The sequence below is a fragment of the Lottia gigantea genome (assembly GCF_000327385.1).
Source record: "Lottia gigantea unplaced genomic scaffold LOTGIsca_2, whole genome shotgun sequence".
Classification (NCBI taxonomy): Eukaryota; Metazoa; Mollusca; class Gastropoda; family Lottiidae; genus Lottia; species Lottia gigantea.
The window spans coordinates 6,349,990-6,365,224 of NW_008708400.1; the positions used below are offsets into that span (position 1 = coordinate 6,349,990).

At 31.5% G+C, this 15,235-nt stretch overlaps 1 protein-coding gene across 1 annotated transcript; it reads right to left on the minus strand.

Annotated features, from left to right (window-relative positions):
• Positions 1-65: 65 nt before the first annotated feature.
• On the minus strand, positions 66-14,057 carry LOTGIDRAFT_153051 (hypothetical protein; the record flags this gene model as incomplete). Its single annotated transcript, XM_009053532.1, has 31 exons — positions 66-269; positions 532-628; positions 931-1,003; positions 1,249-1,378; positions 1,578-1,638; positions 1,847-1,970; positions 2,296-2,437; positions 2,838-2,997; positions 3,293-3,406; positions 3,790-4,124; positions 4,628-4,702; positions 5,096-5,206; positions 5,729-5,792; positions 5,989-6,083; positions 6,365-6,463; positions 6,709-6,816; positions 7,144-7,274; positions 7,496-7,646; positions 8,463-8,568; positions 9,030-9,127; positions 9,543-9,642; positions 9,939-10,159; positions 10,424-10,600; positions 10,926-11,045; positions 11,406-11,566; positions 11,943-12,169; positions 12,501-12,568; positions 12,793-12,972; positions 13,280-13,357; positions 13,547-13,687; positions 13,974-14,057. The coding sequence occupies 31 exons, from the start codon at positions 14,055-14,057 to the stop codon at positions 66-68; spliced, it is 4,035 nt and encodes a 1,344-aa protein (XP_009051780.1).
• Positions 14,058-15,235: the final 1,178 nt, after the last annotated feature.

Sequence of the window (15,235 nt, forward strand, 5' to 3'; positions counted from 1 at the left end):
TATGCATTACGGAATGTGTTTAAACTAACTTCAATGTTTATAAAGCATCTGCTAAGTCACTCATATCATGATTGAAGAAATTTGACAAGTTTGTTACAGTGACTGGATACATTGTCATTAACATGATTACTATTGCTAGACATTGAGTTGGCTGTGCCAGGTCTAGAAAAGGCTGATACTGGACGGGAAGAACTAGCTGTACCAGGACGGGAGAGACTTCCACTGCTTATATTTCCTAACTTATTTATAGCATTCAATTCTATCATCTCCTGTAATGAAAAAAAGACTTGCAAGATACGGTATGCTTCAAAATTCTTTGAAATATTTTGTCAATCTAACATATTATCCTGGTAATCCTCCATTGCTCTTTGCCTGGTAATTTGTGGGTTACAAAAAACCCTGGCCGTGTGATGATTAAGTGAATCAACATAAAGAGCAATGGGCCACAATCCAAAAATGAACAAATTTGACCAAACCAATCAATTACTAATATTCCACTGGTTACAATAGTGACTGTTACAATTGGTTTACCTTTTTTAGTTCAGCTTGTAAACAAAGACTTCTCAAAGCCAGTAATGATGATATTTGAACATGAGGACTAATATCAGTTACAGCAACATGTAACAAACTAAAAGGAAAATAAACAGTATTTGGTTTCGATTTATTATCCCATTCGTTTTTTCGTTTTACATACCATTGACCAATAAGTTTGGTGAGTAAAATGGACATAGAAGTAAGAGTTTGTCCTGATTTATGTACCAATATTTGGCTAACTTGCAACACAGGATTTTGTACAAATCATGGTGACAATAATAGAATCGTTTTTTTAGAATTCTAGATTATGTTATAAATCTAGATTTAAACAACGGTTTTTGGCAGTTAGTAATTCAAATATTGATAAAATGATGACCAAATTACTAATGAACTTACTGTTGTATCATTTTCAGCTTTTTAATATCATTACATAATGCTGGAGAATGCATTCCTAAATTACCACATGCACCTAAAAATAAAAATTGAAATATGAATTAGGCTTACATTGACTTTTAGAAATAAAACACAACACATTTTCATCAATAAAATATCTTGACACTCCTCAACATGCAATATAACAGGTAGAAGTTTTTCAGGTAAGTCATTTATCGAATTTAAAATCTCTTAAGGTTCTATCTCAACTTGTAAATTATCCAGCAGTTTACTCAATGTAAAACCTTTTCAACAGTTATAAGGCCCATTTAAAGTACCTACTTGCAGCATTAGTTTTAGTTTTAGAAACTGGGTCTTGTAATAATGTAACTAATAATGGTATAGCTGGTTTTAATCTGGTATATAAATCACCATTATGATAACTGGCATTACCTACAGCATAACTAGCACCCTGAAAAATTTCATTTATCATTAAACTTGGTAAATGATGCATCTCTAGAAATGTTCTCTTCAGGACAATTTTTTTTTAATCAATCAAAAATTCCAAGAGAAAATCCATTTTATGTATTGTTAAAATTATTCTGACAACAAATTATTATGTTTCAATGTAAAATACCATGGTCAATCTAGCTTCTGATTGGTCTACTTACTTTTCTAACATTTGAATCTTCATCCTGAAGACATTTTACTAAACTGGAAAACACCTTTTCTCTACAAATATAAAGACATCTAGTGTAAAAAAATATGCGATATAGAATACAGATATACTGTTAAATTCCTAATTTATTATGATGAATATTTTCAGCTAAAATAAAATACAGTACTGAAATTTGTTTATGTGAAGGCTTTGTCTACCACTCGTGGAATTATAAGATATATAGCACAGAAGAGCAATCAGAATCTCAAAAATAAATCTCACCTTTGTTTTAAGACAGAATACATTTTGGAATCGTGTTTCATTACGTTTCCTAATAAACTACAGGTCCGAGATTTTACTGCTGATGAATTGTGAGTCAGAAGAGTAACTAATGGTTCATAATCTCCTATAAATAGACAAAAAATCATAAACTGTATATTTGTGTGTATATTGCGCAAAATGGGCTTGTCAACTAGCTGTGGTAATTAAAGACAGTGACAATTATCAGAATATTTCACCAGTACCAGGAATAAGTCGAATTCAAGATTTAAATCCAAAAAACAACAGAGTAAGAGCAAGATCAGATTCCTTCTTAAAAGAAATTTGCAATCTATTACCATCATTACTACAAGTTAAAAAACAAACTCAAGTTTCAGCTTTGTGAACAAAAAATAACAATGGCAGAATGGCATTAATTATTCTCATGCTGTTAAAAAAAAATTCAATCTTACCCTTTTGACCCTGAAATACAGCCATAACTAATGGAAGGTGGGCTGGTGAGGTACGAACTAGATGACTACAGATTGATATAATATCACATATAACTGATAGAGAGTTGGTTGGTTGTATACAACGACACAGGAATGATACACACTGAAATAGTCAAGACAGCATCATAGGAATGATACACACTGAAATAAGTCAAGACAGCATCATAGGAATAGTGTGTGGAAAGTCATAAATTTCATGCATGAATCAAACGCTTACCATTTCAAATCAAAATTTCATCAAATCCACAAGAAATTCAAGGAAACTTAATCTATTACAACTAATATGACTGGTGTTATTTGCAATTTGACTAACATGTAAGGATTTCATATAGTAAATGATGTTTTTTGGTATAAAATGCAGGCAATAACACACTTTAACAAGGGATGTGTACCTTAGATATAATTTTTTTTAAATTGATCAAGATATACAAACAATCTTGCTTATTCATGGATCTATAAGGTGGAGAAAGGTAGTATGTAAAATTATATATCATTATACTTACATTGTAATCATGCACAGCTTGAGCAAACTGTTCTACAAATATCACATTACCTAAAACTAATCTAGCTATTAAACCAATAGGTGTCTCTAGTAGTTCTTTATTTAAATATTCACAACTAGCAAACAATAATCGTGGTAAGATATTACACGTATATAAACAACTGAAAAAAATATAAACATGTGCGTCATATGGTGAAAAGAAAGTTCTACAAGATTCCAATTACACAAACCAAGATTTTTATCTGTGACATTGAACCTACTGTGTACACTATTGTCTATTTGCTTGTTTTTGCCACTGAATTTTGAAGATAAATACCATATAATTGCAAATATAGTGAGATCTCACTAAATCCTCAAGTAAATCAGGAAAAAATTGTGGTCATGGTCCAGATGAAAAATTGGTTTTTATCTTTATTTTGTTGTAATGACAAACTGTGTATAACAATGGTGACTTACTGCTGTATTTCAGCTAATAGTTCTTCATTAGTATCAACAGCAAATGGAAAACAACATAACTGAGTTACTTCTAGGATCATTTCAACTATAACTTCTTTACCATCTTCATTTAGACTGGAAATACAAGATACATAGACTTAATTATCAAGACATCAGATCAAGCTTTCATCATTATTACCGTCAATACTGTAGTGAATGTGTGTGATAATCTGGGAAGAACCATTACCAAGTACCAACTACAATTTGGAAATAGAAAACTAGACAAGTCAAAAATTAAGCACATAGACAAAACTCCCTATATGAAATCTTGGAAATCCAGTTCATGATGCCACCTACGACTGCATTTGTTTACTCAGTTTTACCCTTTTTGATGCCAAAAAAAATTTTTATTTGGTATATTCATTTTATCTGAGAGCAAGATCATGTATTAATAAAAGTGCATAGAAAACATCAAAGAAATCACATGTAAGGGCAAGAACTCCACAAATTGTACTTACCACTTGGACATGACTTGTAAGAATTCTCTATGTAGAAGATGTACTAGTGTTAACATGACAACACTATCGGCAGCAGCTAGATTTGGTATACATTGATACGTTTCTTTAGTAAACACAGTGACGGCCATTTGCAACACTGCCATGACACCTTGTGGTGATACTAGATTCCAATCAGGTGGACTAAAACCATCTATAGTTATCTTTCCTTCCCCTTCTATATCATGTATGGGTAGATTGGTGTCAGGATTACTAACTTTAATAGCCTGGGCTACACGATGCCACAGTGTCCCCCATATACCACTTTCTATATATAGTTGAGCTACTGGTACATCAGCCTTAAAATATACAGTGAGGTAAGGAGAGGTGCGCATTATATTCGCAATTATACATTTATATATTTTCAAGAATGGCGAACAACAGTTCAAATAGTTTTTTTTACCAATAAAAACCAGATCATGTTATTAGTTGGTTATCTTTAATAGGCCCAGTTTATCTCAAATTTCTCTTTTCCAAAGACAGACATGTCCTGTACTTATTTGAGGAAACACAATCAATCCTTATGGATGTCCAGATTAAGCATAAGGAAACATGCAAATATTCCTTATCTCCATTAATCAATCAATCTGATTAAAATAAGATCTGTATGTTTTTTTTTTTTTTTTAGTTACCACACTTGCCTTGTGTTGATATGACTATCTCTCGATTCCTCAAAAATAGCAATGAAATCTTTTATCCAACAGAGCATGTATTTCATTGAGGCAGCAGAAATCCCCCCGAAACATTCCGATTTTAATGAGATTGATTGTAAATTAGCAAAACTTCATAAACTATAACATACCTGAGATAAAAGTTCACACAATAATAATAATAAACCATCTAATACACCATAATCAAACGGACATCTTACACAGATCTATAATGACAATAATATGAGTGAGCTACAAAATATCACTTGACTATAATGCTAAAAGTGGAACTGAAGAATGTTGGATAAAGTGGAAACAGTAATATTAACTATTGTCATGAGCTACTAAAATTTGCTCACCAAGCTGATATGCTAAGAGAAAAGTGATATTAGATCAAGTGAATAAAATATACTGTACTAAGGATCAATAAATTGTTTAAATGTCTTAAAGATTACAATATCAAGAAGTATATGCCATCCAATGCAATTGTGGAAAGCTATCAAAACAAATATTCTCAGAGAGCTGTAATGACCCATCAAAAATGATCCTTTTCAAACTACTGGTGCCCTACATTAAATACATCAAATAAGGGGTCTAAGATTAGATGACTATTAATTCACCTCAGCTATGTCTGTAAAGACTGATAAACAAGCTTGTAACATATCTTCTGGTTGAACCTCAACAGATACGCCACAATATACCATCTGACTAAACAACAACGCTCCAGCAGCCTGAAATATATAACACATTATAATCATTGTAGTCTGAAATTATGTCAAGTAGAGTTACCTCCCATTATAGGTGAGCCTATCTTTATTTCTTAAGGCATTATTTCAATACAATACAATCATTGTAGTCTGAAATTATGATGAGTAGAGTTACCCCCCATTATAGGTGAGTCTATCTTTATTTCTTAAGACATTATTTTAATACAATACAATCATTGTAGTCTGAAATTATGATGAGTAGAGTTACCTCCTATTATAGGTGAGCCTATCTTTATTTCATGACACATTATTGAAATACATTATTACAATCATTGTAGTCTGAAATTATGATGTGTAGAGTTATGACCCATAAAAAGTGGGGCCTATTTCATTTTAAACAAATTTAAGGCTGGTTAAGACGAGGTTAGACCCAGAAAATTTACCAACTATCTTAAAATTCAAAATTTAGACAATGTGTACAAATTGCAATGGTTGTGTCTATCGTCTATCTTCAGACCATAAAATTATACAAATGTCAGTACTTACAGTGTGACTAGCTATTGTGGAATCTAAGAAAAAGGTCACCATCATCCCAGCAGCTTCTGATATTCTAAAAATAGGATAAAATTTCATAGTGTACAGTTTTTCTGTGGTGACTCCAGCTGCTATCTATGATCTGACAGATCTTTGGGATATTAACTGTTACATTAACATGTAAAGAAGATTTTTTCCTGATTCAGCAAAGAAATTAAATAAAGATACAATAAACTTTTTCATAAAGACTAAGGTAGGTAAATGGAACTTACATTGGTGGAAGAGACTGTATTTGTATTATAATAGTACTTAATATATGTAAAACTGTTTCTATGACTGTATTTACCTCCATATCAGCAACTTCTACCTAAAATACCAATATCAAAAAACGATTATTTTATTAAAAGATATTTTGAAAAATTCAATGTAAAAAAATATCTGACACAGCATTTAAATGCTTATCTTTCATATTAAAAATTCATATTTTTCATTAAAAACATACGTTTTCAAGTAAAAATTCATATTTTCCTAAAGGCAGGCAACAATTTCAACCACTACACATAGAGCTATATCATAGTATATTGGCACAAAGAAAATAGTTGGGGTGTATTTAATAGAGAAAAAAGAAAATGTACAGAAATCACCTACTTGACCCATCAATATTCCTAGTAATGATTCCATATGTTGTGGTGTATTAGAAATGAACAAACATAGATTCTTAGATACTTGACAACAAGCATAGATAATCTGAAATAAAAAATACAAACATACATTCATACAAGATGGAGCGGATGAAACAAACATATAAATATAGATCGGTATTTGATGATTTCCAACTTTCACTGGAATGGCATCAAATTTGAGAATCAATAATGTAGCCAGCAGATCACTTTTACATACTATAAGAAAGTATTTGTCAAAGAAACCTTAAGAAGATTTTCTAATAAAAAAGACCATTAAAGATCACAAAAATCATAATAAGCATTAATTACCTTTAAAATATTATTACAATTTGGTGGATGTCGTAATAAAATTATAAAATTATTGGCTGTGTCTGCTATTTCTTCTGTGGCCAGTTTATCTCCCAGGAATAATGCTACCTACAAAATATATCAAAGATAAAAACATAATAATATGATTTTGTTTCTGATCTTTATAGCTTGATGAAGACAGGCAATATTCTAGAGTGTGGTATTACAGAGAGTTGTCTGAATGGCTGACATACCAAAACTTGTTCAAGGTATCACTGTAAAAGGGACTTTAAAGATATAATCTTAGTTATTTGAATATTCCTACCCAAAGCTTTTTTAAGAATTGGAATCTGGTGTCTAGATTGGCTACCCTTAAATAGTCATCAATGCTATAACCAGACCTTCACTTAAAAGTCACAAACTTGCAGCCAACCATTACAGAAAATATTAACATACCTTTCTCTTGCCTTCTAATCCATGATCACCATTCATTGGTAAAGCTACCATAGCAGTTAAACAACCTATAGCCATCTCTATCATATGGTTAAACCTATCATTAGCTTTATTCATATCACCTTCTACCAGTTCTACAATAGAGCAGTCATAATATTATCACTCATTATTACCGTGTCTCTATAATACAGATTGCATATTATTTACGCTGAAAGAGATTTTTCAAGATTTATTCAGGAGGGGTGCGCATTATATCCACAATTATATGGTATATAGTACATAGAAAAATCAATGTTTGTACCAAGCTAGTAGATTATTAGAAGACATAGCATTGTTAGGAATAATTTTGAATTACCTGAGAGTCTTTTCACCACCAGAGGATCTGACTGAGTACACTGTAATAATGTTTCTAGAGCTATAGTATTTCTACTAGCTAGACTGGTATAATAACTATTAACTATATCTAACTTATCTCTCTCCATCACTTCACTAATATACATAATACACTGAAATACAGACCATTATGATAAACCACTAATATACATAATACACTGAAATACAGACCATTATGATAAACCACTAATATACATAATACACTGAAATACAGACCATTATGATAAACCTCTAATATACATAATACACTGAAATACAGCCCATTATGATAAACCACTAATATACATAATACACTGAAATACAGACCATTATGATAAACCACTAATATACATAATACACTGAAATACAGACCATTATGATAAACCACTAATATACATAATACACTGAAATACAGACCATTATGATAAACCACTAATATACATAATACACTGAAATACAGACCATTATGATAAACCACTAATATACATAATACACTGAAATACAGATCATTATGATAAACCACTAATGTACATAATACACTGAAATACAGACCATTATGATAAACCACTAATATACATAATACACTGAAATACAGATCATTATGATAAACCACTAATATACATAATACACTATAATACAGACCATTATGATAAACCTCTAATATACATAATACACTGAAATACAGACCATTATGATAAACCACTAATATACATAATACACTGAAATACAGACCATCGTGATAAACCACTAATATACATAATACACTGAAATACAGACCATTATGATAAACCTCTAATATACATAATACACTGAAATACAGACCATCGTGATAAACCTCTATTATTGTCAAATTCGTTTTGTGGCATTTGCTAATTTGTTTCGTTTTTCCAAATCTGTGTTATTAACCTGGAAACAGTATAGCCTACTGTTGTGTGATAAATCTGACTTACCAGATATGTCTGTTCTCTCAATCTAATATCTTCATCAACCGGTTGAAACATTAATTTAGGTACCAGATTCATAAACTGCTTCATAGAGTCCACATATTCTTCTATACTGTAATTACAAAACAACACAATAAACAACGATGCATGGGTGAGTCAAAGAGTAAAGTGCATGCTCCTGAAATTGGAGATTAAAGGGATTATATTATGTTTTCTAAACTGTATTGTGGACACTGATAGCATATTGTGATACTGATGTCATAAACTGTAATTTTTTTTGGAATAGCAAGAACCACAGATGTCTGACTGAAAATTGGAACAGTATGTACCCGATACACAACTAGAAAATTATAACAGATATAATTTTAGCACAAGAACTTTTTCTTACAGTTTCCAAATATGTTATGATGTAGGTTGCAGGAAACAAAGGATGTATGATCTTTACTTGAAGGTGAAACATAAATATTTTAAAATATAAGAATAGATGAATTGTTGTTGATTTCCTAATAAAATTCTGTTAACCCACACTGATGATTTCCCTCATGAGGATGGTGTAATTGTTACTATACTTACACTGGTTTCTCTAGCTGATCACTCCACCCTATCTCACCAGCAAAATAAGCATTAATAGCTATAACTATATCTATCATTATCTGTTGACACCATGGTTGCTGAAAATAAAACAAATACCTCAGCTGAAGATTTAAGATATTCGTTTCCTGAAGTAATGTGGCTTCTCCTTATATACACATTACTCTCTTAAATTTTGAAATCAGAATAAGATGCTTCTAACTCTATTTGCATCATTAACAAAAAAGAAACCAGGTTGAAATTTCCCAATATACTGTTTTGACCTTTATTGCAAGACATCTGAATTAGGCTCATTTTTGATTTCCAGTCATAGATAGATGTAAGCACAAACTGCATCTCTGACAGGGGGAAGCTGGGTTGAAAAGGCATTACCTATGCTGGGATTGGACTCTGGACCTTAATAAGGTTAATAAGTAAGCATATAACTCAATGAACCACTGAGGCCCAACATAACTAACTATAAATAAAGAGAATATAATAGTAGGTAATGCTAACCTGTTTAACTTTAGGTCTATCTAGTATATCTACCAATGTTTTTATCAATTGACTTGGTATAGTCATACATTTAGTAAAATTTACAATCTTACCAACTTCACTGAAATAACAAACAGTGATATTTTAACTGCACTTTTAATTAAACAAGACAATGGAGCTCTTTTAGAAAAAAATAGAAAAACTAGAAAGATTGAAAGCACTAATAATATATACTTTCCTAGATTGGTATCTTGCTATCATGACATTTGAAAGTAAAACAATTCCCTTTTATGATGTATATACATTGAGTTTGTTCTTGACACTACAAGTTGTTTTCAGAAACATAAAAGAGGTTTAATTTTGAAAGGCAAGGACCATAAATAATGTTTGTACTTTGATGAAAATAGATACCCTTACCATTTAATAGTAACCAAGTTGGTGATAATACGTAACAATGATCGTAGTCTAGCAGCTCCCTCTAGCATACCATCTAATACTTGTATCTTACTGGTCTTATACCGTGTTAATAACTTATTAATAAACTGTTTATCATCTAATAAACCTAGAGCTGTATCAGGGTCACCATCTTGATCTGTTGTATCTATTAAACCTTGCCATTCATCATCACTATCTACTTCCTAAATAATAACAGATACAAATATAAATATATGTTATAAACCTAAATCTGTGTCTACTAAACCTAGAGTCGTATATCTACTAAACTCAGGACTGTATCTAATAAACTTAGAGCTGTATCTAATAAACTTAGAGCTGTATCTAATAAACTTAGAGCTGTATCTAATAAACTTAGAATTTTCTAACCTTCATCACTAAAAACAATGTTGTAGGTTGGAAAGTAACCTGTAGTAAGGATATTCACAAATAAGATTAAAATAAATTACCTCTCCTTCTACATGTTCTCCTTCTAGTTTCACCTGATCTATGTTATTTTGACCAGCAGGCTCTGTACCAGGAGCAGGTGTTTTTTTAATAGTTCTCCTGCCCTCTATTTCTATACTAGGATATTCCTGGTGATAATCTTTACTAATTCTATCGGGTCTGGGCGTAGGTTCCACTTTCTATAAATTTAAATATGGAAATTAAGTCATTGTTTCATTTTGTATTAAAGATATCCAGATATTAGATATTAATAGTAGGTAGTAATGAGGTTATGACATCATAAGATGCTTATTTTAGTGGGATTGCATGAACCATGGACACTGAACTAAAAATTGGAATGGTGCAAATCAATGCTATCAGTGTCTCTGATACACATAAAAGATTTAGAAAACCTCATTACAATCCCTTCAATCTATATCACACCAAATACAGTGGTTATATGTTCTGAATTGTCCACAGAATTCAAAATATAATCTCTGATCAGCCATAATTAATAATACTGACCTTAGTATCATCTGCCCATTGTTCTGAATGTGGTCTATCAGGATGAATTGGCATTGGTTCAGGAGGATGAGATTTTGTTTCGTTACCCCAAGCTTCAGGTCTAGCACTGATTTCTTTCTTCTAAAATACAATATCAGATAATACTTTAAAAAATTTTAAGCCAAGGCAAAGAGAGCTGAAAATGTTTCAACAATTTAGAAGGATTGTAAAGAGGTTTTCTAAACTTTTCATGCGTTTGGGGACACTGATAGCATAAAATCAGACCATTACAATTTTCAGTCAGTGGTACATTAAATTTCAAGAAAACTAAGCAAATTATGATGTCGCAAAGACTGCTTATGCTGCTAAATAAGGGCCTTAACCAATAATGTTATCATAAAACAGTTTATATCATGTACAAATAATGGGGTAAGTTATTATAGAAAACCTCTTTACAATCCCTTTAACACATTTTTTTTGGTATATTAAGGAAAAAAAGACCTTTTTCTCATCTTCAGCAGCTTTTTTCCTGGCTTTAGCCAATATTTTAGATGCACCAGGAGCATGGGTCTTTTCTTTAGTTTGTTGTTCTTTCTTTATAACCATTGAAGCTGTAAGTGGCTGAGTGAATGGACTGGATAGTGATATATCTTCTTGACAAACTGAAAGTATAAAATTGACTTAGCTAACATTTATTTGGTATATCTATACTAAGTATTTAATTATCTATCTAATGAAATGAAATCAAGCGTAGCTGACATCTGGGTGTAAAAGCCACAAAAAGTCTTCCCTCCTCCATCCCTTCTTTGTATTTGCATGCTAATTTTGATCAATGTTTGGTCCAAATTTGATCTGAAGAGTTTAGGAAATGCAATCAAATCAGAAACAGTGGGGTAATTTTAAAACACAACACAAAATCTCAGAGCAGAAAATGTAAATTTGTTCAGCATCCTAGTAAAGTGTTGGCAGGTGGTCTGACATTTTGATAGAAGAAAGCTCTACCACTTAGAACTGAGACAATAATGACTGATACCATACCTTTGATACCATGAGTTACAAAAGGATGGTGAAGAAGCTGGGGCCATGATAATCTTAATTTAGGGTTTTTATTTAACAATCCTTGGAGAAAATCTTTGAATACTGGACTCATATTTTTCGGCCATTTAACCGGATCTTTAATGATCATATTAACTAGTTGAAATATACTGTTAGTATAAAATGGTGGTGTACCAGTAAATAATTCATACATAATACAACCTAATGCCCTGAAATATATAATGAAATACAGTTTTTATCCTATTTTTGTACTTTGGAATTTCAAACACGGACAAAATTATGCCACCGTAAAAATTTGCAATGTCTAATTGATTCACTCACTGCCATAAGAACTATCAAACGTCTGTAACATGCACAGTTGGTGGCACAATGGTTGCACTTTCTATCCCATAGGAACAATTACTTTTTTGTATATATCAATATTAGTCCAGTACACACACTAGATTACAAACTAGATCAAATGTAACATGTCACATTTTTAAAGTGCATCTGTATCACTGATTAAGTTTTAAAGCTACAGTATCTGGTGTAATTTCTTACCATAAATCTGCTGTATGATCATAAGGTTTCTCTTCCACTAATTCTGGTGACATGTACAATGGGGTTCCCTGAAAAACAATTCATCAGTCAGTATTGTCATGGATAAGCATAATCTTAGATTAACACTTTCTGACTTGTGAATGTGTGCTTTAAAGGATGTAGTCTTCAAATCAAGAGATTTGGCCATGGACCATTGGTAGAGATTACTCTTCAGAAACTCCTTGTTAAATCGTTGTTTCTTTTTATAAGTAGCTAATGCAAGTAATTGGGTGGCTATATCCTTCAAACTCACCTTAATAGAAGTAAGGACTAATGTATTAAAACTCATAGCTCGAGCAAAACCAAAATCACATAATTTAACAACTCCTCCTTTCCCTAGCAGAATATTCTGTGGTTTCATATCTCTATGTAATATACGATGTGAATGGAGATAGAATAAAGCTGAAACTAGTTGACAAGCTATGGTCTGCACCTTGAAATAGAAAAAAATTCCTTATTTTAACAGTATTGGTCAAACAGTTACTAAATTTCACTATTTACATAGCCTTAGATACGTTTACAGATATACTTTTTATCTATTAGTCTATCTTTATCTATTTTCAAAAAATTCAATAACTTGTTATAAATAAATTCAATCATTATATATGCAAGCTATCTTATTTTAAATTTGATAATAAACATTAACAAATTTGTAAGATGAATTGAAATGTTATATGTTTGATTTGGGGTAATAAGGATAATGAGTCAACATGTTGTATGATAAGAGTCGTATATTTTACCTGTTCTTCAGGAAGATTTCCATCATCTTCTAAAATTTGAAATAATTCACCTTCAGCATAATCTGTTACGACAACTACCTGTAATAGTTTATATAATGATAAATATAGCTGTCTGAGGAGAGAGTTCACGGTTTTGACATTAAAATAATGATCATTTAAAAAGACTGTTTAGAGTGGAATTGCAGGAACCACAGACGTCTGATTGAAAATTGTTGTGCAAAAGCAAGAAATTTAAGTCTTCTAAGAAATTAAATGATGAAAGCTTACTTCCTTAGCTGTTTCAAAACTATCTAACATTTCAATAATATTTTCATGATGTAAACCTCTCATTATCTCTATTTCTCTTCTTAAACTTCTCAATTCTTTCTCTGATTTACCAACCTTCGGTATAAACTTTAAAGCCACTATCTGAAAATATATTCACCGTATTCATTTAATAATATTTATCACAATTTAATCATCAATTCTCAGCAGATTCGCTTAAGCTGAATCTGTCTCAGTAATGAATAGTAGAAAATCTTTATGTATTCTGACACAAGCCTGTTTAATTCTGGCAATTTACAACAATTTGTTAATTTGACAGGAAAACATTGTCTTAAATTAACTTTTAATGGATTTTGATGGTATTGTATGGTATAAACATGATATATACAACCAAATCAATAAACTTGTACATCAAGGGCTCACAGCCTACCTGTGATGTAAACTTCTTTCTCCCACTGTAAACTTTTCCAAATGATCCTTCACCAATTATTTCTAAAACATGATAGTTATCCATGGTTGTTATCCACTACCACTATCCTAGATAAAAATTATTTTGTTAAGATTTAAGATTTCAATTTTCTTATACATAATGTCTCAATTGAAATCATTTTTTTTAATTTAACAAAAAATAATGTGGGGGTACTGTACAATTGGAGGTGCAAACACCACCAGACACCTGTCACTGTCTATCTCCAATTCCACTGTCTGCTGAGAGTTATCTGCAAAAATTGCAAAGAGTTCGAAAACAGACAAGTTATAATATATGAGCTTTAGAAAGATGTTTTCAGTGGTTACTAAATCTATATGAAGATGAATAGTATCCTCACTAAAGGTCTTTGTGCTGTGCCTGTGTTGAGACTGAGAATGATAATATTCATATTGCCATTACTATTATATTAGGCATTAGCATCATTGGGACGGGGGCCATGGCGGGCGATGAGCATTCTTTACAAATGGCTAACATCGCAGTACAAGCATTACACAATCTTACCAATTATGAAAATCTTTATTGATTGAATTTCAAAGCGAAATAACGCAGTTATTAATTCATTTAGTTCATTGTTTACATTGACTTCAATTTCTCTTCGCCGCCATATTTGTTTTAACTGCGCATGAGCAGGAATTAGACCACTCGATAGTCTCGTTCCATCAGAAATATTTTGTGTCCTTGATAGATCAAGATAGTCCGAAATATTTACAACGGATTATAGTCAATTTGACACCTAAACAAAATAGCCCGCCAATAGGTCAAAATGGCCCCTTTAGCAAAGGTTCATGTAACCAGAAAAATTTGGCCCCATCCGTTCCCCAAACGTGATATACGGGGAGTCCGAGGAGTGTTAAAGCCAGCTGTTTGGTCTCATGAAGAATGTTTGATCTAAAAACCCAGGAAGAAGTTAAATAGAAACAAAAGACTTCTACACTTTATACTCTATTTTCAAAAATAAGATTCAATACAAACTTGGCAACAGTGCTTCAGACAATTGCAGTATTATTATTATTATTATTATCATTGCAAACAAAACAGGATAGACTATTCATCACAATGTACATCACAGACAATTTACAACTTTACAATAGTTTTCATAATACATGAGGCAATACTACTATTTCGTCTATGATTTGATACAAACTAGACTTAGTTTGTAGCCAAAATGTTTAAAGATGGGTTCCCTTATTTACATTTATGAA